This window comes from Dipodomys ordii, unplaced genomic scaffold, assembly GCF_000151885.1.
Source record: "Dipodomys ordii isolate 6190 unplaced genomic scaffold, Dord_2.0 Scaffold28, whole genome shotgun sequence".
Lineage (NCBI taxonomy): Eukaryota > Metazoa > Chordata > Mammalia > Rodentia > Heteromyidae > Dipodomys > Dipodomys ordii.
In genome coordinates this window covers 8,884,719-8,908,677 of record NW_012267244.1, presented here as the reverse complement: position 1 = coordinate 8,908,677, position 23,959 = coordinate 8,884,719, and the positions used below count along the sequence as shown (strand labels likewise).

The window sequence follows — 23,959 nt, the reverse complement described above, 5'->3', positions numbered from 1 at the left end:
GAGTTCAGGCCCCATGACTGGACCCCCCCCCAAAAAAAGCTGGAACTGGATCTGTGACTCAAGAGGTAGAGTGCTAGCCTTAAGCATAAAAGCTCAGGGACAGCATTCAGACCCTGAGTTCAAGCACCAGGACTGGTGTGCGTGCCAACATGGGCATGCGTACACACACACACACACACACACACACACACACACAGAGTTTATTAGCTCATTCCCACCCATTCATCTTAAAAGTAAAACACCCTTTCTTGAATCTTTGCCTATTCATTCAACAAATGTTTGTGAGTCAATCAACAATAAGGTATAGTATTTATATAGATTTGGGGGTTAATTATATCCAAAGTTTACTACGTGAAATGTAAGTCCCTAGGTGTAGATAAATATTTCCTGCATACTCTACTGCTCTTAGTAGGCTACAAAACCTGATGAGTAATTAATGACTAGTAAGAATTGGAAATTGGAACTTGTCAAGTGTTGTTTTATAGGATTTGATCCCAGACTTGTTGCTCTCCTTTATGGTTTTCAGTTAGGGTTTTTTTTTCATAATGTGGCACAATAAGGTTTTGCAATATTTTTGTATTTGGACAATAAAAAGTGCTACAAAATCCCCACACGCTTCCTGTTCTAGTGAGAGCCCCAATTCATTTACAGTAATTCTCCAGAAGCATTGAGAGACAGGGGTTGAGCAAAGTGAGCAGGTACCCTTCAGAGTCTCTCCCTGCCTCTCCCTCCATCTCCCTTCCTCTCCTTTACCCCACCCACCTCTGTCTGGTAGTCATCACAATCTCCCCTAAACTGAGATTCAGTGGAGAAACTCAGGTTCCTCTCTCCAAAAGAAAACTTGAGTGGTTAAAGCCTTGTTCTCTCTACTTCATTAGCATGAGTAATTAGATGATGCCCCAGACTAATCAAAGTTGATTTGCCTATATCTTGAAATGGTCACTCAACAGCTCTGCCTCAGTTTCCCCATGTACGAAGTGACCTGAATATGACTTAAATCTTTTTTTGGGGGGGGGCGGTCATGGGGCCTGAACTCTGGGCCTGGGCGCTGTCCCTCAGCTCTTCAGCTCAAGGCTAGTGCTCTACCACTAGAGCCACAGCGCCACTTCCAGCTTTTTTTCTTTTTGCTTATGTGGTGCTGAGGAATCGAACTCAGGGCCTCATGCATGCAAGGCAAGCACTCTACCACTGAGCCACCTTCCCAGCCCCTGACTTAAATCTTTATCTGACTTAAATTCTTTATCTTATGCCAGGCAGTGGTGGCTCATACCTATAATCCTAGCTACTCAGGAGGCTGAGTTCTGAGGATCGCGGTTCAAAGCCAGCTCGGGCAGGAAAGGTCATGAGACTCTCATCTCCAATAAACTACTCAGAAAACCAGAAATAACATTGTGTCTCAAGTAGTAGAGCACTAGCCTTGAACTGAAGAGCTCAGCAACAGCACCCAAGTCCAGAGTTCAAGCCCTACGACCAACAAAATAAATAAATAAATAAATTCTTTATCTTATATGTCAAAGACAACCAAAGTATTCTTTTCATTTTATTGAAAGTCAAGTTAGACCCTAGTCTAGAGCATTTAACACTCTTTTATTCCAAGTTTTAAAATTATTTGAGTGGTTTTACTGACTTCTGCACTGTTATTCTTGTCCCCTTAAAATCTCTGGCCACTGTGTAGCATTCATTGTACTGATTACTATGAGAGAATCACTGTCACAATTACCATGATTCTTCCAACTGTGTTTACTGAATCATATGTTTTAAATGTCCTTGAGCTCCCTTAGCCATAGGTAGCATATTACTAATCATTAATGAATAAAACAATGGTCTCCTGAAATAACAAATAAAACAGATAGAATACCTAAGCTACCAACATACAGGGCTAGAGAACATGGTAATTGCCTTTTATTTATTTATTTATTTTTGGTCGGTCTTGGGGCTTGAACTCTGGGCCTGGGCGCTGTCCCTCAGCTCTTCAGCTCAAGGCGAGCGCTCTACCGCTTGAACCACAGCGCCACTTCCAGTTTCCCAGTGGTTTATTGGAGATGGACTTTCCTGCCCAGGCTGGCTTTGAACCACAATCCTCAGATCTCAGCCTCCTGAGTAGGTAGGATTACAGGCATGAGCCACTGGCACCAGCTGCCTTTTATTTTTTAAATGAAAGTAGTGTAGTAGTTGAAAACTCAGGCTTTGACCAAGACTGCTAAATACAATCCAGAGTTTACTAATTGCTACCTGTATGACTTTGGACAAGACATTTAGACTTTCCATATCTCAATTTCCCATCTGTAAGCTTGGCAAGTTTCCTATTGAATGTTAAAGTAGTTAAATATAACCTAGCATGAAACCTCTCACTGTCTTAGTTATGTTTATAATAAGCTATCTCCCTAGAGGACTCTAACATTATCAGTTGATAGTGTTTGCTTGAAGTTGTTCACTGTCTACCCCACTCCCACCTTGGGCTCTGGTCCATACAACTGTTTCAGCTATGCAGGTGGATCCCAGGCCCTCACCACGGCTGAGATTCAATAAAGCATGCCCAAGTTCTCCCAGTATTTACATGAAATCCTCCAATCCTTACTCTTTCTCTCATCTGCTTATCAACCTAGAAGGTGCTTGTACTCTGCCTCTTCTCCAGGTCTTTCATATATTGGCTTGCTCAATAATTGTCATTGAAAAAAATAGGAATTATGGTCTTTAAAAAAAAAGGAATGTAGACTTTCTCTCCTCTTCCCTCAGCCCCCTGGGTTACACCTTAGAAAATGGGTTGATTTTTATTTTTTTTAATATCCAGTTCTTGGTCTCCTCATCCTTGTTTCTTGAACGGTGCAACAAAGCCTCAATAATTTGTTTCTGTGAGTGGTTCCTTTGGGGTCTCGGGTGTCTTTGTGTGACAGCCTAAGCAGGCAACCTCCCTGGGTCCACAATCCGCCGGCCAGAGTTGGGTAGAAGTGGCACCTTCGATCTCACAGTGGCCCAGCAGCGCCATCTGGTGGGCCTTGACTGCCCTCTGCAAAGGCTGCATGAGACCAGCCAGGCGGTGAAATGCAGTCCAAACATTTTAGCTACCCCTGTAAGCCGTCAATCATACTTAGAAATAATTTATTAAAATATGTCAAATGTTGTTTTCCCTACTTTAGATTTCTTATTGAGGAGCAGCATCTATAGTTTTAAGAGGAACTTTTGAATAACCAATTCTTATTTCACATGCATTTGTGAAAAATAGAATTATGTAGGCCAAGTAGTACATCAGAAGATTTAATTTTTGTCGAGGTTGATTTTTTTTATATATTTTCTTTTTTTAAAAAAGAAATAAAGACAGTATGAAGTATTACCACTCAGAATGGAGTTCTTGGAAAACAGTACAGCATCATCTGGGAGCTTGTCCGAAACGTAGGCTCTCAGTCCCTGCTCCAAATTAGCTGAACCAGAGCCTGTATTTCACCCACAGTTCAGTCCTAGTTGTGCATGAGAGGTTGCTCTGCACAGGCGGCAAGAATTTGATGGAAGACCTGGTTTTACCGCAGCATCTCTGTCTCCTTACATATAGTCCCAGAGACCTATATGGTGAGAGATTATGAGCTGGTTCTCCTGACTTGTCTCCCATGGAGGCCACTGAAGAACAAGTTAGCGCATACATAAGGCTTACTTTGTACATTGTAAAAACCTAAGGGGAATTATGGAAAATTCATATGTTTTATACTCAGCTATCAGAGTCTTGGTTTTATATAACTACATATCATCAGCAGAAGGAATATTTCTTTAAATATAGGCTGGATAGATTTCATCATGTCTTCCAAAGATCTTGTTCAGACAAGTCTTCCCAGAGCTCAGAATAAGGAAATCATCTTCTATCTTTCTTAATAAAACCTTTCACATTTACCATCCTGTGGCCCCAGAAACATTGCCCCTGTTGAGCCTGGTAAGGGACACAGCAGGTGCTTGTTGATTAAACTACTAATTAGCTCTCTGTGTGGCCTGAACAGGCGCCTGATGTCCTTCTCACTAATCGTGCAGTTTATGATAATTACATTATTTGCATCATTAGTAGCTTCACATAGCTACATGAGGACTCAATTGTCTTACTAATAAATCAAATATTCATTAGAGCACAGACTCCTGATGATGGAGAAATCCTTTGATAGTGTATAGATAGAAGTGAGTGAGACCATTCACTTTTTACAAACACTACAGCCTTTACCTTGAAATCAGGAGGGGAGGGGATAAAGGAAAGAATGGCAAGATATTATTCTCTTCTCCTTGCGTGAAGCTGAAAAGAAAGATTATTAGCAAGAAGCTACTGGACAATAATTAGGTGAAATTTTAAGAAAACATATTGTCTAGAATTGATAAGAGATAGTTCCAGATACTTGGGGGAGGGCAGAGAGAGGAGAATTGCAGTTCAAAAACCAGCCAAGCCAAAAATAAATCAGCGAGACTCCATCTCTCAGGGCATGGATGATACATCTCTGTAGTTCTAGATGCTCAAGAGGTAAAGGCAGCAGGATCAAAGTCAGAAGCTAGCCTGGGCCAAAAAGCACAACTCTTGTCTACAAAAACTCCCCACTGAAAACAAAAAGACTGGGCCATGGATCAAGTGGTAGAGCACCCTAGGTCCTGAGTGTAAGCTCAGTACTAAAAAGAAAATCAACAAGAGATATAAACATTTGTGCTTCCTCAGTAGTTATCTGTCTATCTATCTATCTGTCTGTCTGTCTTTTGCCAATACTGAGGCTTGTACTCAGGACTTCTTACTCAGCTTTGAGCCACTTCTGCACTTCCAGCTTCCTGCTGATTAATTGGCGACAAGTCTAGAAGATTTTTCTACTCAAGCTGGCTCTGAAACTCAATCATCACATTTCAGCCTCTGAAGTAGATGAGAATATAGATGGGAGTCACCGGTGCCTGGCTTCCAATGTCTCTTTTCCCCTAAGAAATGATATTTTTGACAAACAGTGAAGTAGAGCATTGAAAATAACTTACTCAGTTTGCCATGAAACTGAGGTACAGAAATAATCTATTCAAATTAGGTTAAAATTTTACATTGCCTTTGATTTATGAAATTTTTATGGGCATTGTAATTGACTATATACAGTAAAATTTATACTGTTTTATTTTTATCTAATTCATTCCATTAAGAATATCTATTATAGCTAAGAATATACCCAGCTATTTCAAAGAATTTAGAATGCCAATTCTTCTAAATTATTTTCCTTAAAGTTAAAATGTAATTATAAGCTAGGCATTGGTGGCTCACACCTGTAATCGTAGCTACTCAGAAGGTTGAGATCTGAGGACTGTGGTTCAAAGCCAGCTCATGTAGGAAAGTCTGTGAGACTCTTATCTCCAATTAACCACCAAAAAATTAAAAATGGAGCTGTAGCTCAAGTGTAGAGCACCAGCTTTGAGCAAAAAAGCTAAGAGGTAGAGTACCAGCCTTAAACTCAAGCCCCAGTATGAGCACAAAAATGTAATTTTAATAACTTATACTGTAAATCAATAATATAGTAGTGTATTTATTATAATAAAGTATATTATAATAGTCATACTGGGCTGGTAGTATAATGATCACTCATGCCTGCCCATATAAGGACTAGGTAACATTCACTTCCTCTCTGACAGCCTAACAGTCCTAGACTGCCCAAGACATTTCATGACCATATAATAATAACAGTATTCAAGAGCCACAGCTCTTCATTTTCTTTGTCTTATTCCACTAACATTTTACCTTAAGAATTTTTGAATGAAGAGAAAAATTGCCAGAATAAAACATAGTACCCTAATAGACAGCTAGAAGCACTGCTTGCTAATATGTTTATATTATCTTTTTCCCAGTCCAAGGACAAGGACCTACATTTATATAACCAACAGTAAAACAACCAAATCCAGGGAAATGGCATCCTGGTCCAGGGCTCTCATGTTAGGACACAGTCCTCATCGAATCCTGCCAGTTGTCACAGTAAGGCCTCTGCACTGCAACCCTACCTTGGCCCCAGGTTTGGTATCATTCCTTGTTGCTTTTGGCTGTTGCCCCTTTGAGGGCCCATTAAACTGGAGCAGTTCTTTGGTTTTTCTTTGCCTTTCAAGACAGTAATGTCTTGAAGCCTATCGGCTAATGCTTCTTCACAATAGTATGGAGATGAGGCATTGGGGTCATAAATACTAAGAAGTGTTGTGTTGCACTGCAGAGCATTGTACTTGTAGGCAGTGTGGTGCTGGTCTGTCCCATCATTGGGATAGTATCTTCCGTCCTTTGGATAGTGTGCTATGCTAGATTCTCCCACTGTAATTAATGAGCAATCTCTAGGGTGTATTTTAAAATGTCATTTCTGGCCATTTAGTATCCATTCTGTCTGAATCAGTTATTAACTGATTTGGTTGAAAATGGTGACTTTGAAAGTGATAAAGCTTCCGTCTTGAGTAGAAAAGCCAAGTGAGAACAAGAGGCCTTGGGTGGTTCCTTTCTGACTCATTTATTCCTTTGCACTTACTAGTTGGAATTCTATCCTAAAAACAGTATTATCTTCTTCTCCTTGTATGTATGTATGTATATAGGTAGATAGGTAGGTTGGTATGCATTTATGTATGTACCCATCCATCCATCCATCTATCCATCCATCCATTTATCTATACATCCATCTTTGTGAGTACCAGCAAGGGCTTACAGGTTCTTTTTATTCACTTGGTTATTGCTCATTATTTTCATTCATTTTGATGTTCATATTTTTCTCTGTCCATTGAGAGCCCCTTCAGTTTAATCCCTGTGTTTGTTTAACATGGCCTATCAGTTTGTTTCATTTATTCTTTATCTCTTAGCAGATAGACAGCTACACAGATCAATAGACAGATACGTAGATACATACATACATAGATGAGAGACACATAGATATATAGAAAAATAGATATGGATATTAATATTATTAGCAAATGAGAGTTTTATTCTTACAACAAAGTATTTTGAGCAACTGTTATGTTCCACTTAGTAATCTTACTCATGGTCCCAGGGAAACCTAGACAGTTAAATTGACCTTTACATATAGTATGGGAAATTATTATAATAGTGAGTATTTGTTCCTTGGAAGCACCAAGGTAAAGCTCCAAACCCCACTGGGTAAAGAAAGAGCTCAGAGAGAATGCACAGCACCCTCTGGACATGAAAGATGATTGTAGCTGGGAAGCACGTAACTCTCTGAAGAACTGAGAACATTGAAGTTCAGTACTCTGTGTGTGAGTGTGCTGGTGGAGGATGTGGGGGAAGAAGAAGCTGGAAAGGCAGGCTGAGGCCTTGTAAAAGACCTTGCCCAATTATGGTTCTGGATTCATCAACTTTCAGCTTCACCTGCATGTTCACATTGCCTGGAGAGCCTGTGGAGAAAACACCAGGGTCCAGTCTCAAACCACATAAGTCGGGGGTGGGAGGGTAGGGTCCATATATTTCCATTTCTATTCCTAGTTTCTGGAAGATTTTTTTTATGAAGAATGGTGTCACATGTCACAGAGCTAAATCCTTAAAACCAAACTTTAAAAAATCATCACTGTATTTTGTAGGATTTTGAACTCAACAATGAACTGAAGATGAATGTCCTAAATTTACTAGAAGAAGTTTTGCGAGACCCAGACCTTCTTCCCCAAGAAAGGAAAGCCACAGCAAATATCCTGAGGTAAAGACAATCCCGCTGATTGAATTGTGTCGGCTCATTTGTGCTCCGTTTGTAGAAAATAAGATCCTATATCAAAGCAGAAGGATAAATCTTAGGTTCCTGCAGGCAGCAAGGATTCTGTTCTCACCAGTGAAGTACGATTTATCTTCTTCTCTTTCTTGGGGGCAACTTGGGGCCTGCTGTTATTGGAGGTACTTGGACCAAGTGGCTTCACTCCTGTGGAGTGCATCCTCTCCTCTTTATGGGTACAGACGGTTCTGGCAATCTGTGTGTTAAAGGAAAGGAGCCCGGAGAACCCCTTCTGTGAATTTGTTTTCCTCCTGTGGCTTTGAATTATCATTCGCTTCTGTTTTAGGGTAAGACGTATTTCCATGCTATTCTCTTTCCTCAGTTTCTTTCACTGATTGAGCATCGTTTCCCCCTGTCAATTCCTTGGCTTAGACTTGCTATATCAGGTAGGTTATATTATTGGGTGGAGCTGTATAAAGCATGACCCTACACAGTGTTGAACCTGGGGTATCCTGTTAGAGATTTGTGTGTATGCATAGTTGTTAGACCCAATGTCTCAGCAGGTAAAAGGCTTTACCTTAAATGAATTGGTGGGTTCATATTCCTGTAGTCTAATTTACATGAAGAGGGCAGCAGCCATCGGTGGCTTCAAGCAGTTGTTGGTGGATAGCTTCACAGCTCCCCCACAAAGATATCTGATTGCCTGGAGGGTATCTTCTAGGACGTGGAACTCCTTTGCAGTTCAACTTTCTAGTTTTCCCTTTTCTTCTAATCCTGGAAATGATCCCTTATTTTCCTCCAAGCTCAGGTACATTGTCTCTCTGTAGTGTGTTATCCAGAAAGCTGGGCATGGAAGAGAATCTGTTTCAGTTGAGTCTACCAGGTCTGTAAAATCTCTCCTTAAAGCAGCAATGACAGTGGGCCAGATTTTGAGTTGTGATGTTTTCATAGCTGGTTCATAAGTCATTTTTAGTCCTTATCAGCTGAAGATCCCATAGCGAAACCACTCTTTGGAAGAGGGGTTAGTATGGATTGAATTGTATGCTCCTCTTCCCAAGAGTGACCTCTGTTTCATCAAAATGGGACATAATGGGTTGGAGATAAAACTATTGCAGATATAATTAGATAAGTTGAGATCATCCTGGAGTAGGGTGAGCCCCTAATCTAATGTGACCGGGGTCCTTAGAAAGTACAGAAACACAGACAGAGGGGTTAGTGGGTGGAAAGAGATGGAGGAGGAGCCACAGACTGGAATGAAAAGCCAACAGCTGAAACCAAAGGCTGCCGAAGCTAGAAGAAGCAAAAAAGAGATCACCTGTAAGTCCAGAGGCAGCAGCCCCATTAGACAACTTGAATCTCAGATTTCTGTCCAGGCTTAGAGAGAATCTGGTACGTTTCTGTTGCTTCTCATCACTCAACGTGCGGTATTTTGTTAGGGAAGCCAGGGAAACTCTGGGGACCTTCCAGGAAAACACCTAAATAAGCTTAGGAAGTCCATTGCAGGGTCTATTTTCAGATTTAAAAATTACAGGTACACATTCAAGTAAAACCTGGTTTCCGAGAATGAATAATTATATCTGAAAGCAATTTCTGTACCCTTTCTCTTCATGTACATATCATGTTGTGTTCTTTGTAGTTAAAACACTGAGATTTTAAAACTACCTTGTAGAAATTTGTGCCCTTAAGGACATTTGACTGAATAGCTGTCAGGGAAATCATGACTAGGAAGACCTTTCAAGACTGGCAAGTATGTTGGCCAGAACACCTCTGCCAGACATAACTAATTAATCCTCAAAGATTTCAGTCTGCTCTAAGAGGTGACTTCAGAAACCTGTTAAGTGGCTGGAGATTTATATCATTCCAGGCATGTTTACAATGATATATTAATATAAAATATATATTTAAGCAAGTTCAGATGAACCCTATTTTCCATTCCAGGTCTTCATTATTGATCAGGTGTCAAAAGTGTCAATTCTCTTTGGCAAGAAACAGGATAAAAATGTTAGGCTGGTAGGCCACAGACATGTTAGTAGACACACAGTGTGGGCATACAACATAGAATAGAGCCGAGCCGGATTCAGACTTTTGCAGAATGTTTTGCAGAATGTTAAATCTTGGGTTACCTACTTAGAGCTGTCAAGTTTTCTAACCCATCAGAATTTCAGTTTCCTCATTTATAAGATGAGGCTAGCAATATGTGCCTCATTGGGTTGCTGTGATGTCATGATATAATATGGTGGAGTTTAACACATGGCCTGAAACATAGCACTCATAGTACTGCTGTGTCTGTTTCCCTGCCATCAGAGTGCTATGGCACCGCTAACACCTGGCAGGAGCTTCATCTGACACAGTTCTCCGTCGGCATCATCGTCTTGTTTACAGAAAGAGAGTTGGGCCAATATCAGAGTAGGGGCTAGATTATTCTTATTTATATAATTGAAGAAGGAATCTTTTTTCATTCCTAGAACTTGAATAATTCCAGTTTCTTTTCAGTGTTTTTGGTGTTTCATTTTAAGTGCACAATGATTAATCTGATTATACTCTTGGTCAATGTAAGAGGAAACCAGGACCCTGCTGTGTTTATCAAAACCCAGAGGTAGTTAGTATATGAAAAGCAAATCTTTCTTCTATGGAAGTTCACGTCTGTATCTACCTCCCAGTAAATTCAGATTATGCCTGTGAGAGATCAAAACATAATGGATTTAAATATTAGAAGTTTATATATATTACAGCCATGGAAGAGTGAGATGCTAACATAGAAAATATGTTGCATTAATTACATTAAAGCAAAAGTTCTCTCTGATGAACCTGTCTCTCAGACTCTCAAGGGTAATTGATGACCACACATAATTACTATATGAAGCTTGTGGCCCTGATTGAAAGTAAAAACCTTTGATCAAGACTTTTGCATTTCTAAAATACTACTTTCCAAACTTTTCCAACTAGTAATCTTCAAAATCTATCCAGTGTAGAAGATTTTGTTGATACTTAATATGTCAGGATATGAAAAGAAACAAGGCTTAACTCTCTAGAAGTTCCTCTGTGCTGGGTTCTGGTCATGGAAAGGCTACCCCCAATCCTCAAGGCTCCAAATGGAATCATCAAGAAGTCAGAAAACATGAAGAGGGCTGGGAAGGTGGCTCAGTGGTAGAGCGCTTGCCTTGCATGCCTGAGACCCTGTGTTCGATTCCTCAGCACCACATAAGCAAAAAGACAAAAGCCGGAAGTGGCGCTGTGGCTCAAATGGTAGAGTGCTAGCCTTGAGCTGAAGAGCTGAGGGACAGCGCCCAGGCCCAGAGTTCAGGCCCCACGACCGGACCAAAAAAAAAAACAAAAACAAAAAAACCAAGAAAACAATGAAGCTGGAGTGTATCTCAGAATATTAGAGTGTCTGTTGTATATAAAATATCCTCCTACTTTGAAACCAGTACTTTGGATATGAATTAACTTACATATTATTTATGTAGTTATATAAATTATATAATATAAATAATTATATAACTATATAAATCACCATTTATTGAGAAAAAGATATTTATTGAGAGCTGAACAACACCAAGTATAAGATGCACATGTGAAAAACAAGAGGGAAGAATTATCTGTGTGTGCCTGCCCTGAATTGGTCCGATTTTTGCCATGTAGGAATCCCCTGTGTTCCTAATCTATATAAATACGGAAGGGCAGCTACAACTCCCAACTCAGCAGCATCCGCAGGAATGCTGGGCAGTGACTGGAGAAGCAAGGGTAGAGCAGTAGGCCTATGACTGGAGCTCACGAATGTTACTGGAGAATGCCTGGATTCACATTCTCCATCACCTGGGAACTGCATTCCAGCTCGCCTCAGGTTCACTATAGTTTTATCTATGGCCTGGTAGTATAACAAGCATAATAACAAGTGTAATAACAAGCAGCACCTTGTTCTAAGCCGTCTCTCCTGCTGAGTCTCTTGTATGTTTTACATGTTTTTTTTTCTGTTTAATGATCACTTATCTGTAGCACAGCCGTATCCACACAGTCTCGCAGACTTAAACCCTCAATCTTCTCATCCAGCAGAAGCTGAACTGCAGGTTCTAGATTCAATATTAGCATGTCTGCTTTCTTCATGGAAGATTGTTGTTTTATTTTTCTAGGGCCCTTTCACAAGATGATCAAGATGACATCCACTTAAAATTAGAGGACATCATTCAAATGGTAAGTTCACCTTCCATTTTACCTAACACAATTATATGCATAATATCTTTCAAAGGGAAGTAGGAAGGTTGTCACTGGTTGACCTTACCTCTGCCTATGCAGTGATATGAGCGAACCACAGTTGGCATGGAAGTCCAGCAGTTAGTCAGTGATATTAATGTTGGTTTTGATTTTGTGTTTAACTTTCTTCATTTTCATTCATAGCTAGAATCTAGTGACAGACTTCATAGTTGTACAGATGGCAGCTCCACAGGCCTGCCACGAGAGGGGAGGTGTCTTGCTCCCAGATGGCTGTTTACTTCCTTCCTCGTCTCTTGCAGACTGACTGTCCAAAGGCCGAATGTTTTGAGACTTTATCAGCCATGGAGATGGCAGAGCAGATCACTCTCCTGGATCACATTGTTTTCAGAAGCATTCCCTACGAGTAAGTGCTGCCTTGTCTCACACCACCCCCACCCCCTTCCAGGAACAGGACTCTGTTAGAGTAGCTGCCCTGCTTACAAGCTGACCATATTCCTAAGTCTGGGGTGTGTGTGTGTGTGTGTGTGTATGTGTGTGTGTGTGTGTTGTGTGTGTGTGCTCACTTATGCACAGAAATATGAGTCCTAATCTCAGGATGATTTGACTCCATTTGAATGTTTTCAGTTCCAGGTTGAGTAATGGATATTCAATCTCAAGATGGTCAGTCTTGTTTTCTATATGTACTAGGATTACCATAGAATATAAATTTCTATGCTCCATCTTATCCTTGAATTATAGAGTTCTCAGTGCACCTGTTAGAGTGGTTCTCAAACTTCAGTGTGTCTAACGGTTACAGGAGGGAGAATGATAGCAAGGATGACACTTATCAGGATGAATTGTACACATAAACGGACATGTTAAATAAAAACCCCATTTGTGCAAATATATGAAGATAATAATAATATAAAGAAACAAAGCTGGGCTGGGAAGGTGGCTCAGTGGTAGAGTGCTTGCCTTGCATGCCTGAGGCCCTGGGTTCCATTCCTCAGCACCACATAAGCAAAAAGAAAAAAGCTGGAAGTGGCACTGTGGCTCAAGTGGTAGATCAGTAGCCTTGAGCTGAAGAGCTGAGGGACAGCGCCCAGGCCCAGAGTTCAGGCCCCATGACTGGACCCAAAAAACAAAAAAGAAAGAAAGAAAAAGAAACGAAGCTGCTGGGCACTGATGGCTCAGGCCTGTAATCCTAGCTACTCAGGATCCTAGCTGAGGATCACAGTTTGAAGCCAGCCCAGGAGGAAAGTCCATGAGACTCTTATCTCCAGTTAACCAACAAAAAGCCAGAAAACCAGAAGTGGTGCTATGGCTCAAAGTGATAGAGTGCTAGCCTTGAGCAGAAAAAGCTCAGGATAGTGCCCAGGCCCTGAATTCAAGTCCCATGACCAAAAAAGAAAAAAAAAAGGCATTTGAGAAACTTGTGAATAATGCACATTTAAAATTCTGCTTTTAGAAATTTTGATTGAAGCTCAGGAAATTATTTTGAATAAAAAACTACAGATAATTTTGAGTATCCCAAGGATACACTTAGAGAAAGTGATTTTGGGTAAATACTATAAATTCTGTTAACATTTATTTCCATAAATCAATAAGCATCAGTAAGATTTATGGCAGTACAACCCCCCCAGCCTTCCCTGATCCTTAGGTGTAGGAGAGGCCTGGGAAGACTCCCACTGTCACACTGACAACTTCATAGGCAGATGTTTGTTAGGATAAATGATGACCGATAGTACTCATCCCCTGTAAACTCACAACCACAGTGACGGTAGTGAAAGGGCTAGACAAAAAGTGAGAATGTGATCTGGATCAGGTTGTAAGTGGAGAAGAGGACATGGCACTGATGGAGTTGGTAAGACAGGGTGGATGGGTTAGTGGGTCTGACCAATAGCTGTATTGCTTAGGCTCAAAAGGAAAGGAAGTATGTTCCCTCAGATTTTCCTTTTGTACCTTTTATCTTCTTTGCTTCCCATCTTGCCAGCATCCACCCACCTATCCACTAAACTCATTGGCAATTCATCTGGACTCAGTAACAATTGGAGCCTCTATGTCATGTATGCCACTACCTTCTCCCTGTGGTACCCTCCTGTGCATGGAGGGGGTCGTGAGTTCATACAGGAAGAACAAGAGCCGAGTGAGACTCTTGGTGGCCATTGGTGTGGTCTCTTCCAGTTATTGCACCTTGGACCTGCTTTACTTGTGTCTGACCCTGCAGGAGAGAAGCAGAACCAACCACTCCATGAGACAGAGAGCAAGACCCAGGCAACATGTTTTACTAAAGAAAGTGACAGAGTAATTCCATTGCAAGTTTAGGGAATATTTTAAAAGGACTCTACAGTTCCTGCACATTCCATCTTGCTGGGCCTTTGCCTGCCGTGGTGTGATGGGAGGACCTGAGCAGCCTCCCCCCAGCTGAGATCTCTCTGCTCTTGGAACCTGCATATTCCTGAGAAAGTCAGAAAGAAGTAGAAGGGAATTTTCTGGTCCTGATTAACATTTTTGGCAATAACAGATTGTGTTTTGGACCCTCCACTAAAACTTGTTATTTCAAAAGTTAGTCCAGGGAAAATAGCCTTGGTTTATGAGTTAATATTTACTTTTTTATTTCTCTTATTTTGGTGTTTTCCAACTTCAGAGAAGCCTTCATAGGGACAAAGTTCCAAACACTTACAATAATCTGGAGGCTGAAATCTTTTTTTTTTTGCATTGACTTTTTTGCATTGAAACTAGAGCAGAGCTAAAAATCCCTTTGAGACAGTCAGCCAAAGGTGTCAGGTAATGTTCCAGGCAATATTAATTTAGTGTACCTGATATTCATGATAACTATGCAGACTCATAGCCATCATTCCTTAAATACTTATTTGATGTCCTGTTTTATATTGAACTTTCAGAGAGTTTCTTGGGCAGGGGTGGATGAAGCTGGATAAAAATGAAAGAACACCTTACATTATGAAAACCAGCCAACACTTTAATGATGTGAGTATCCACACACATGTTCTCTCTTCTTCTGCAGCTAAGTGTTTTCTGGTTTAATAACCAACCAGTTCAGAATTTGCTTTGACGTGGAGCAAGCATTTTTCTTGCCCTATAATAACGGAGACATTCCTCAATGAGTACTTACACAGTGTTGGGGGCCAATGAGGGTGGGTTTTCAAAGAATTACACCATGACCCCCAAACATTGCCTTTCCTCCTTGAATTGTTCTATCTCTTACTTCCTTATAACAAAAATCACATTGCTTCACAATAAGCTGCATTCAGAGAAAATCTGTCTTCACTCTAAAGATGAACAACTGCTCAGGAGTTTGTTGTTATTATTATTTCAGACTTCAGTCTCTTTAGAAAGTTGTTATCTAAGGATGAAATGTTAATTCCATGCTCCTTTGACATTCTGCTCTTCTGATGTCTGCGGGCATATTCAGATATGTTGCCCAAATACATTGCTTTGGCTCTTTGACAGTCTTCCTGGTCTCTTTCCCTTTAATGATATCTTTATTATCTTTAGGTAGTTGTACAAAGAATTTCCCATCCAGTGAATCAGTTTATAAGTACAATGTATCTTGGTCAATTTCTCCCCTTTCATCATTCTTTCCCATTCTTCATCTTTTGGGTTTTCTTAGATGAGTAACCTGGTTGCCTCCCAGATAATGAATTATGCAGATGTCAGTTCCCGTGCCAACGCCATTGAGAAGTGGGTGGCGGTAGCAGACATATGCAGATGCCTGCACAACTACAATGGTGTGCTCGAGATCACCTCGGCCTTAAACAGAAGTGCCATCTACAGGCTGAAGAAAACCTGGGCCAAGGTGTCCAAGCAGGTGAGCATCAGTGTATGACACATCCTGCTTCTCAGAGGAAGAGAGGCTGGGTGAGGAGAAACAAGATAAATATTCTAATTAAACAATCATTAGCTGAAACAAGCAAAGTAGTTGCCAGAGAAGGTGCCAACATGGGTAATTGCTGTGCTCTTACCACTTAATTAATTACACTCATGTGCTTTTCCAAAACACTCATTGAAACATTTGGGGGGACCAGCTCAAATGATGTGGCTGTCGATCAAGAGTTTTTCCTGAATTATTTCAGGAGGGCACATTGATTCCAAGTGACTCACAGATCCATTTTTCCAATCCCAAAATATGGTTACAAATGCCATAGAGTCCTCAGAGTTCAGCCCAATCCTTTTTGTTCATGTAGCAGATGTCAAGTTCTGGTGTAATGACTCAGATTGCAGATATGTAGCTTTCTCAATTTTCTCACGTTGGATTCATTTGACCCCCTGCCAGTTACTTTCATTCAGATAATTTTAAGAACTGTAGCTTTTACTTGCAAAGTCTAAACTTTGTTGGTAATGAAAGAACTTATGAGTTCCATTGGGCCAAAAGTGACCTCTCTAAGCTCTGCATATTCTCTAAGAAATGAGAAGGAGTGGGATAAAGGCTCTGACTGTGCTTATATATGATAGATAGATAGATAGGTAGATAGATAGATAGATAGATAGATAGATAGATAGATAAATCAGGTAATATACATATAACATATATTATATGTGACATATATGATTTTGTATATGCACATACATATACACATATCTCTTTCTTGTGGTTTAAATCCCTAGTGGTGGACACCCTGCAGATAGATGCCTTTGGCAGACTTTGGCAAACCAATAGGCAGAGTGGAGTAGAGTGTAGGAGAAGGCTGTATTGTGTGTGCCTGACAATGTCAGCATAGAAGGACTTCCCAAGTAGCTAGGATTGGTAGCTTGCGCCGCCACACCCAGAGAACAATGGTATTTCCTAAAAATATCGCTTATATTTGTCTATCAAATTGGTGAGAATGCTCACAAAAGAAAGTATTTAGAGTAGAGGATATTTCTCAGTCAACAACAAACTGACCAAATATATGGTTTGATAGTTTGCAGATTAGTATTCACAAAGACTCACTGTGGCTTGGGGGTGTGGCTTGTGCTATGGTGGTTGTCTAGCATGTACAAGGCCCTAGGATCCCCAAGAGAGAAAGACAGAGTCAGAGAGAGAGAGAGAAAGAAAGAGAGAGAGAGAGGGAAAGAGAGAGAGAGGAGAGAGACAGAGAGAGAGAGAGAGAGAGAGGGACATAGAGACTCAGAAAGAGGGGGAGGGAGACCAGGATTCATTCTGAAAACTTTAACATAAGCTCTTTCCTTTAAGATGTTATATTCAACTGGCACTTTTCAGTTCTTTAACTTTCTTGCCATTTTTTTCTATTTGTTTTCCCACTATGTATTTGAATGCAAGGATGTAGACACTTCCTCTTCTCCACATGTTCTTTTATTCTAAAATTATTAAGTGTAAACATAATATCCTATTGTGAGGGGCAGGGAATGTGGCTCAGTGGTAGAGCGCTTGCCTTGCATGCATGAGGCCCTAGGTTCGATCCCTCAGCACCATGTAAAGCAAAAAGAAATAAAGCCAGAAGTGGCGCTGTGGCTCAAGTGGTAGAGTGCTAGCATTGAGCTGAAGAGCTAAGGGACAGCGCCCAGGCCCAGACTTCAGGCCCCACGACTGGACCCCCCCCAAAAAAAAATCCTATTGTGAGGATAGTATCACACAGTGAGTACCTGCTACAGTAAAGAGAATGGAGCATCTTTTCACACCTCACTATCCAATCAAATCACAATTTCATGGCTTACTAAATTTTTGCTTTTCTTTTTTAGACCAAAGCACTAATGGACAAACTTCAGAAGACTGTTTCATCTGAAGGAAGATTTAAAAACCTCAGAGAAACCCTTAAAAAGTATGTATCACTTAAGCATTAAGTTATGCATAATTTTAGGAATAATGATATATAATTTATATAGTATATCAAACTTCCTGCCTTCATTGCCAGGGAAAAAGTAAGAAAAAATTTCATCTCAGTGTTTTTTAATTTTCTTTGTCACTTGGAATATTGTGCATTCAGGATACTCCAAATAAAATGAAAATATGTCCATAATAAGTCAAATCACTGCTTAGTATAAAAGCTAATTTAAGCACAGAGATTTACTGTGGGATTTTAAAAATTGAAAGACCCAAGCACCAGTTGATAATGAATATTTGCTTTTTGCTTTTTCACTTCTGAGTCATTCTCTCCTCCTGCTTGCACATGTGTGCACATATTCTACCACACACACCCACTTCATAGAGTCTATTGTCTTACGACTAATTTTTCTCATGATTTATGTGTTTGTTACTTTGCTTATCTCCATGGTAAAAGGCCTGACAGAAACAGCTTAAGGGGAGAAGGATTTATTTTTGTCTTATGGTTTCAGTCTCTTCATTCCAGGCTGGTTGGCTCCATGCAGTCAGGCAGTAAGGATCTCATGGTGGTGAGAGTATGCAGAAGGGGAGGTTGTTCACCTCATGGCAGACAGGAAGCAGAGGTAAAGGAGGAGATACTGCTAGGGATAAGCTTCAGGCGCTCCATCCTGTGATCTACTTCCCCAGCTAAGCTCCACTTCCTAAAGTTTCCAGAACCTCCCAACAAGAATTCAACAAAAAGGCTGGGATGGTGGCTCAGTGGTAGAGTGCTTGCCTTGCATGCCTGAGGCCCTGGGTTCCATTCCTCAGCACCACATAAGCAAAAAGAAAAAAACCGGAAGTGGCACTGTGGCTCAAGTGGTAGAGTACTAGCCTTGAGCTGAAGAGCTGAAGGACAGTGCCCAGGCCCAGAGTTCAGGCCCCACAACCGGACCCAAAAACAAAACAAAACAAAAGAATTCAACACAAGAGCCTTGGGGTGGAGTGTTTCATATTCAAACCATAGCTCTACAATATGAAATGAACTTATACTTGAGAAACAATAGTGTTGTGATGGCATAAGTGAAAAATCAACAATAATCATCATCATAGCGGAAACACATAGAATAATATATTATTATAATTGTTAATATTATATGTGGCATAGCATAAACTATTTGCTGAATATTTGCCAAATGAAGGTGTTTTCTGTGTCTTATTCAAGCCTCACTGCAAATTAAAGATATAAAATTTCCTGTCCATCTTACACATGAGAAATCTGAAGTTCAAATCTTTTTCATAGTATCATTGAGCAGCTGGTAAAGTTGGGATCAAAGCCTATATCCAAGTTTACCCCTTCCCCTCTACAAACAAAACAAAAATATCTCTCCCTTTAGTGTGTGCTCGTGATACTAGTTGAGTCTACATTTCCCAAACATTTTAGCTCTAACTAAAATAGAAAACAAGTCTAGGATGTGGAAAGCTAGTCACACTGATTTTTTAATATCTAGATCTTGAGGGTTGGGTGCATTTTAGTGAGGTGCTTCCCCTAAGAAGCGTGCCATTTTGTAAGAATCACAAGTAATTCCATGCTAGCAATTATTTGTATTTGTCTCTCAGACATCCTGTTTTTTTGGAGCATGCCATTGCATCAAAATCATAGTGAAGCATGGGCTTTAATTTTGTATTGTATTCTATTGCGAAACATATTTAAACTCTTATCATGAGCAAGCTCCTGAAGATAAAATAAGACATCTTTGTTCTTCTGGGCTGCGGCACCATTGCTTCCCGCTCAGAACGGGGAATGAAATAGACCTTTGTGTGAATGAGTCTAAGAAAAATGTTTCTTGGTCTTGCAGCTGCAACCCTCCAGCTGTTCCTTATCTTGGAATGTACTTGACAGACCTGGCATTTATTGAAGAAGGAACACCAAACTTTACCGAAGAAGGCTTAGTCAATTTTTCCAAAATGAGAATGGTAGGTAACAATTTTATAATTTCCTAAAGTCAATGACTTTATGGCTTATAGAAAAGAGGCTTAATAGTGAAATCAGCGTTTGCTTCTTAAATTGGAGGTGGGAGGTGTGGGGAATGACAGGAACTGGGTCTAATTCCTGCTGTTGGTGGAACAAGGAGATTTCTGCTGTTGGTTGAACAAGGGAGTAGAGATTAAAGTTCCAAAGATGTCTTTCTAAGACTGACCCATAGGAGACAGATGCCAAGCTGGTGGTTCTTTCTTCCCCTCCTTCTCCTCCCCCTTCTTCTGTTGGTGCCTGTTTTGGGGCTTGCAAAGGGCCTGGGAACTCTCCCTGAGATTCTCTTGCTCAAGACTAGTGTTCTAACAACTGAGTCACAGTTCCACTTCTGGCTTTTTTGGAAGTTTATTGGAGATAAGAGTCTGTCCTGCTCAAGCTGGCATCAAAGGTTCTTGATGGGTAACCAGGTTTTTAGCACCAACCTAGAAGGAAAGGAGACAATGAACAACAGCCAGAATGTGCTTCTTCCAAATCTGAGGTGCCACTTGCTCCCCCTGGTTAGCAATTTAGAATCTTCTTCTTCCCCTTCTTCCTCCTCCTCCTCCTCCTGCTCTTCTTCTTCTTCCTATTCCTATTCTTCTTTTCTTCTTCTCCTTCTGTCTGTGTTGGAGCTTGAACTTAGGGCCTGGGTGCTCTCCCTGAACACTTTTTGCACAAGGCTAGCACTCTACCACTTGAGCCACATCACCGCTTTTGTTTTTCTAGTGGTTAATTGGATATAAGAGTCTAATAAACTTTCTTACATGGACTGGCTTTGAACTACAACCCTCACATCTTAGCTTCTTGAGTAGCTAGGATTATAGGCCTGAGCCACCAGTGCCTGGCTAGTATCTTAATATTTGCACTTAACCTGGCTCTTGAAGGTTATAAAAGCACCAAGCAAGGAAAATGTTGTCAGGAATTGGGAAGGTAGCTTAGTGGTAGAGTGCTTGCCTTCCATGCATGAGGCCCTAGGTTCGATTCAGCAACACCACATAAGCCAAAAAAGCCGGAAGTGGTGCTGTGGCTCAAGTGGTAGAGCGCTACCCTTGAACTGAAGAGCTAAGGGACAGTGCCCAGGCCCAGAGTTCAGACCCCACAACTGACAAAAAAGAAAAAAGAAAATGATCTGTCAGGCTCAGGGAGGAAGTGACTTCCCATGCTTCTGGTGAAAGAAAACACTGAGAAGCTGCCCCAAAAGAATGTGCTATGATTTGGAAAAATACCTTTGCTTTGCTTTGTTGCTGTTTTTCTCATTATTAGATATCACACATTATCCGGGAGATACGCCAGTTCCAGCAGACTTCCTACCGCATAGACCATCAGCCAAAGGTAATATTGAGATATTGTGTGGTTGTGGTGAAAATTAAAATTAAAAAATGAAATTAATGAATTACAAAGTAAAAATAGACTTGGTTAAAAGTACAAAAAATGGACTCAGAAAGCCTGTAACAGGTCTGCTCAAGAAAAAAAGCAGGAAGACATAAGGAATACCAGTTCATCATGTAGTTCTGTTGATATTGTGTCCTCTATTTCTTCTGAATCTGTCTCACTTCCAGCCCAGGTCAGGCACTGGGATGCAATAGCCCGTCTACAATCACATCTGGATAGAATTCTGATATAGTCAGTATATTATGTCCCCACCCTTTGTGTCAAAGGTTTCTGTTGCTCTTCGGATTTTAAAAAAAAAGAAAGAAAGAAAAAAGAAACATCTTGACATGACAAAGAAGAGTACGGTATATGGTTACTATTGTTTTTTTTTAATTTATTTACATCATATAACCACTTACTCTTGTAGTGCCAACCACAATTAGTCATTAACTAATTAATTAAATGTGTTACTGGTGTTTGAACTGAAGGCCTCGCATTTTTCACAGGCACTCTACCATTTGAACTGTGTCCTCAGCCCTTTCTCTTCTTGCGTTAGCTATATCAGGCATGATACTGATTGTTTCAATCTCTTGCCCATATTGAGCAGCAGTGTAACCCTTCTACTTGTACTTCCAATTTAGCTGGGATGACAGGTGCAAGTCACCATACCCAGCTCTTTTTGTTGTTGAAATGAAGGCTTTCTAACTTTTGCCTGGACTGGCCTCCCACTGTAATCCTCCCAATCTCTGCTTTCTGGGTAGCTGGGGTTATAGGTATGAGCCACTGTACCTGGCTCTCCTTATACCTTTTGCAGTCACAGCTCCAATCCTGACTTGTTGCTGGTTGTTTGGAGATAAGCTTTACAGACTTGCGTGCCCAGGTTGGCTTTGAAGTGTGATCCTCAGATCTCACCCTCCTATGTAGCTAAGATTACAGGCATGAGCCACTAGTGCTTGGCTAAAGTACTACTTTTAAAGAACAGTTTCACAGTCTTAAAAAATCAAGATTAGAAGTTAGAGATTCTCATCTCCCAGTCAAGTACAGTGTATTTACTTATTTAATGAATCATGGCCTGATGAATCATGAAACATGGTTGTATACAACTCTTTGCAACTCTATGGACTAACATAGGAGCTTTCTTTAACTTTCACTTAAGAAAGGAAAGAAAAGATGGGACAGTCTTATCCCAGATAGCTCTACAGAAAAAAAAAAGATTACTAGGTAATGTCTTCACATATGGGAGAATGCACACCAAATGGTAAGGGCTAGCTGGCACTGGAGGTTGGCTGAGAACTAGAGATCTTTGAGTATTGTTTATAACAATGAGAATATAGTCATGTTTCTTTATATATATATATATATATATATATATATATATATGATGTTGAATTATGTCAAACCCACTCAGGAACAGTATATGCCAATGTTCTCAAAGAAGTACAAGTAGGGATTTCTGTGTGTCTTTTTTTCCCCTTTAGGTCACACAGTACTTGCTGGACAAAGCTCTCATCATAGATGAAGATACACTCTATGAACTGTCACTAAAAATTGAACCTCGGCTCCCTGCTTGAACATCTGGCCTTGCTCCTGAGACCATAGCATTTGCTTGGGAAGCAGGACAGACAGAATTGCGCATGCCCTGTCTAACAGGCACAGTGAGGATTGGGGGGAGGTGAAGCCCATCTTCCTCCTCCACTGCAGAAGGAACTGGACTTCAATTCTGTCTCCAGCCAGAGTCAAACCCAGCTGTGTGGGTCAAAGGCAGATGTGTCAGCCTTGGGTGGGAAGGTGCAGAGACCAATGCTTAGTATATTTTTCCTAAGGGAAGGTAAGATGGGAAATGCTGGTAACCATTTCAGTGAAGCGGGTGTGAAGGTAATCTCTCTCTGTCCTGTTAGAACTCAGGGACAGAGACCCACAAATAGATTTGTGATGTTTCACTGGCATCTACTGGCTGGGCCACACCTGCCCAATCTCCCGTTGGGATGTAACTGCTTCCTCTATACTTCCTTTCATCCCAAGCTTCACAAAAAGCAGAAGCTTCCTCGAGAAGGCCAATACATAAGCAATTTCAGTCTACGGCATGTGCATGGTTTCAAATGCATCATAAATATTCAGACTTTAGGAAACAGGAAAGGAAATCATAGAAGACAAATGGATTTGTTGGTAACATTGACTTAATTAACAACAATAAGCTGTATCCCAGAAGCCATTGTAGGGTGGTAATGGAGGCTTCTTCCCGAGACTGGTGGTCCCAGGAAGCCAGCCCCTGGAAGAGGCAATGGCAGAGTTTTCAAAAGGGTGCATGACACCTCACCGACAAAACTGTGCAAGATAGAAGGCCAAAAGCACTATGGGGTGTGACGGGTGTCCTTGCTAAGTAAAGCTATATTCCTGAAATCATCTTTGCACTTTGTTTTCTTTTCTCCTATAGGAATCTTTTGTGACATACACAAACCATTTTTTAAGGCTTACTATGAACATGGATTGTGGGTTTTTTTTGGAAACTGTTGTGTGGCATTTTCCTTGGAAAACCCATACTTCCATGTGCTACGGGTAGACAATCTTCCTCAGCCATCTCTGTAAGAACTATTTGAGTGAGAACAATGGAAGTTAGTGGGAAATGGGACCAACCACCCAATAGTTCTTGTAGCAGAAAGCCAAATGCAGGAATGTGTCCTACTTCCCAAGGTTGGGGAAATGATCATTTTCTCCAGGATTGTCAGGCATAGAAGAAATAGAGCTCTCTCATTGCTTACCTCCCTCCTCTCTTCTCAGGGAGACAGCTGCTTTAAAGGAAGGAAGAGATGACAATTTGGAATCATTATTACCTGAGCCTATTGCACCTGACATTTTCTCTTAAGAGGCATGAAGCTTGCTGCTGATGACAATGAAAAATGGACCTGTCTGGCTGCTTTCTCCCTTCTTTGCACTTTTAGTTTGTGGTAGAGCCCT

At 40.7% G+C, this 23,959-nt stretch overlaps 1 protein-coding gene across 1 annotated transcript in view; it reads left to right on the top strand.

Moving 5' to 3' along the window:
* Rasgrf2 (Ras protein-specific guanine nucleotide-releasing factor 2) overlaps positions 1 to 23,357 on the top strand; it is a 212,939-nt gene extending 189,582 nt beyond the window's left edge. Inside the window, exons 18-26 of the mRNA XM_013015812.1 lie at positions 7,546 to 7,658; positions 11,798 to 11,858; positions 12,179 to 12,282; positions 14,762 to 14,846; positions 15,490 to 15,687; positions 17,559 to 17,638; positions 19,479 to 19,596; positions 20,897 to 20,965; positions 22,483 to 23,357. Of these exons, the coding sequence (XP_012871266.1) occupies positions 7,546 to 7,658; positions 11,798 to 11,858; positions 12,179 to 12,282; positions 14,762 to 14,846; positions 15,490 to 15,687; positions 17,559 to 17,638; positions 19,479 to 19,596; positions 20,897 to 20,965; positions 22,483 to 22,575 (921 nt within the window). The 3' untranslated portion in view covers positions 22,576 to 23,357. The remainder of the gene's footprint in view (positions 1 to 7,545; positions 7,659 to 11,797; positions 11,859 to 12,178; positions 12,283 to 14,761; positions 14,847 to 15,489; positions 15,688 to 17,558; positions 17,639 to 19,478; positions 19,597 to 20,896; positions 20,966 to 22,482) is intronic.
* Positions 23,358 to 23,959: the final 602 nt, after the last annotated feature.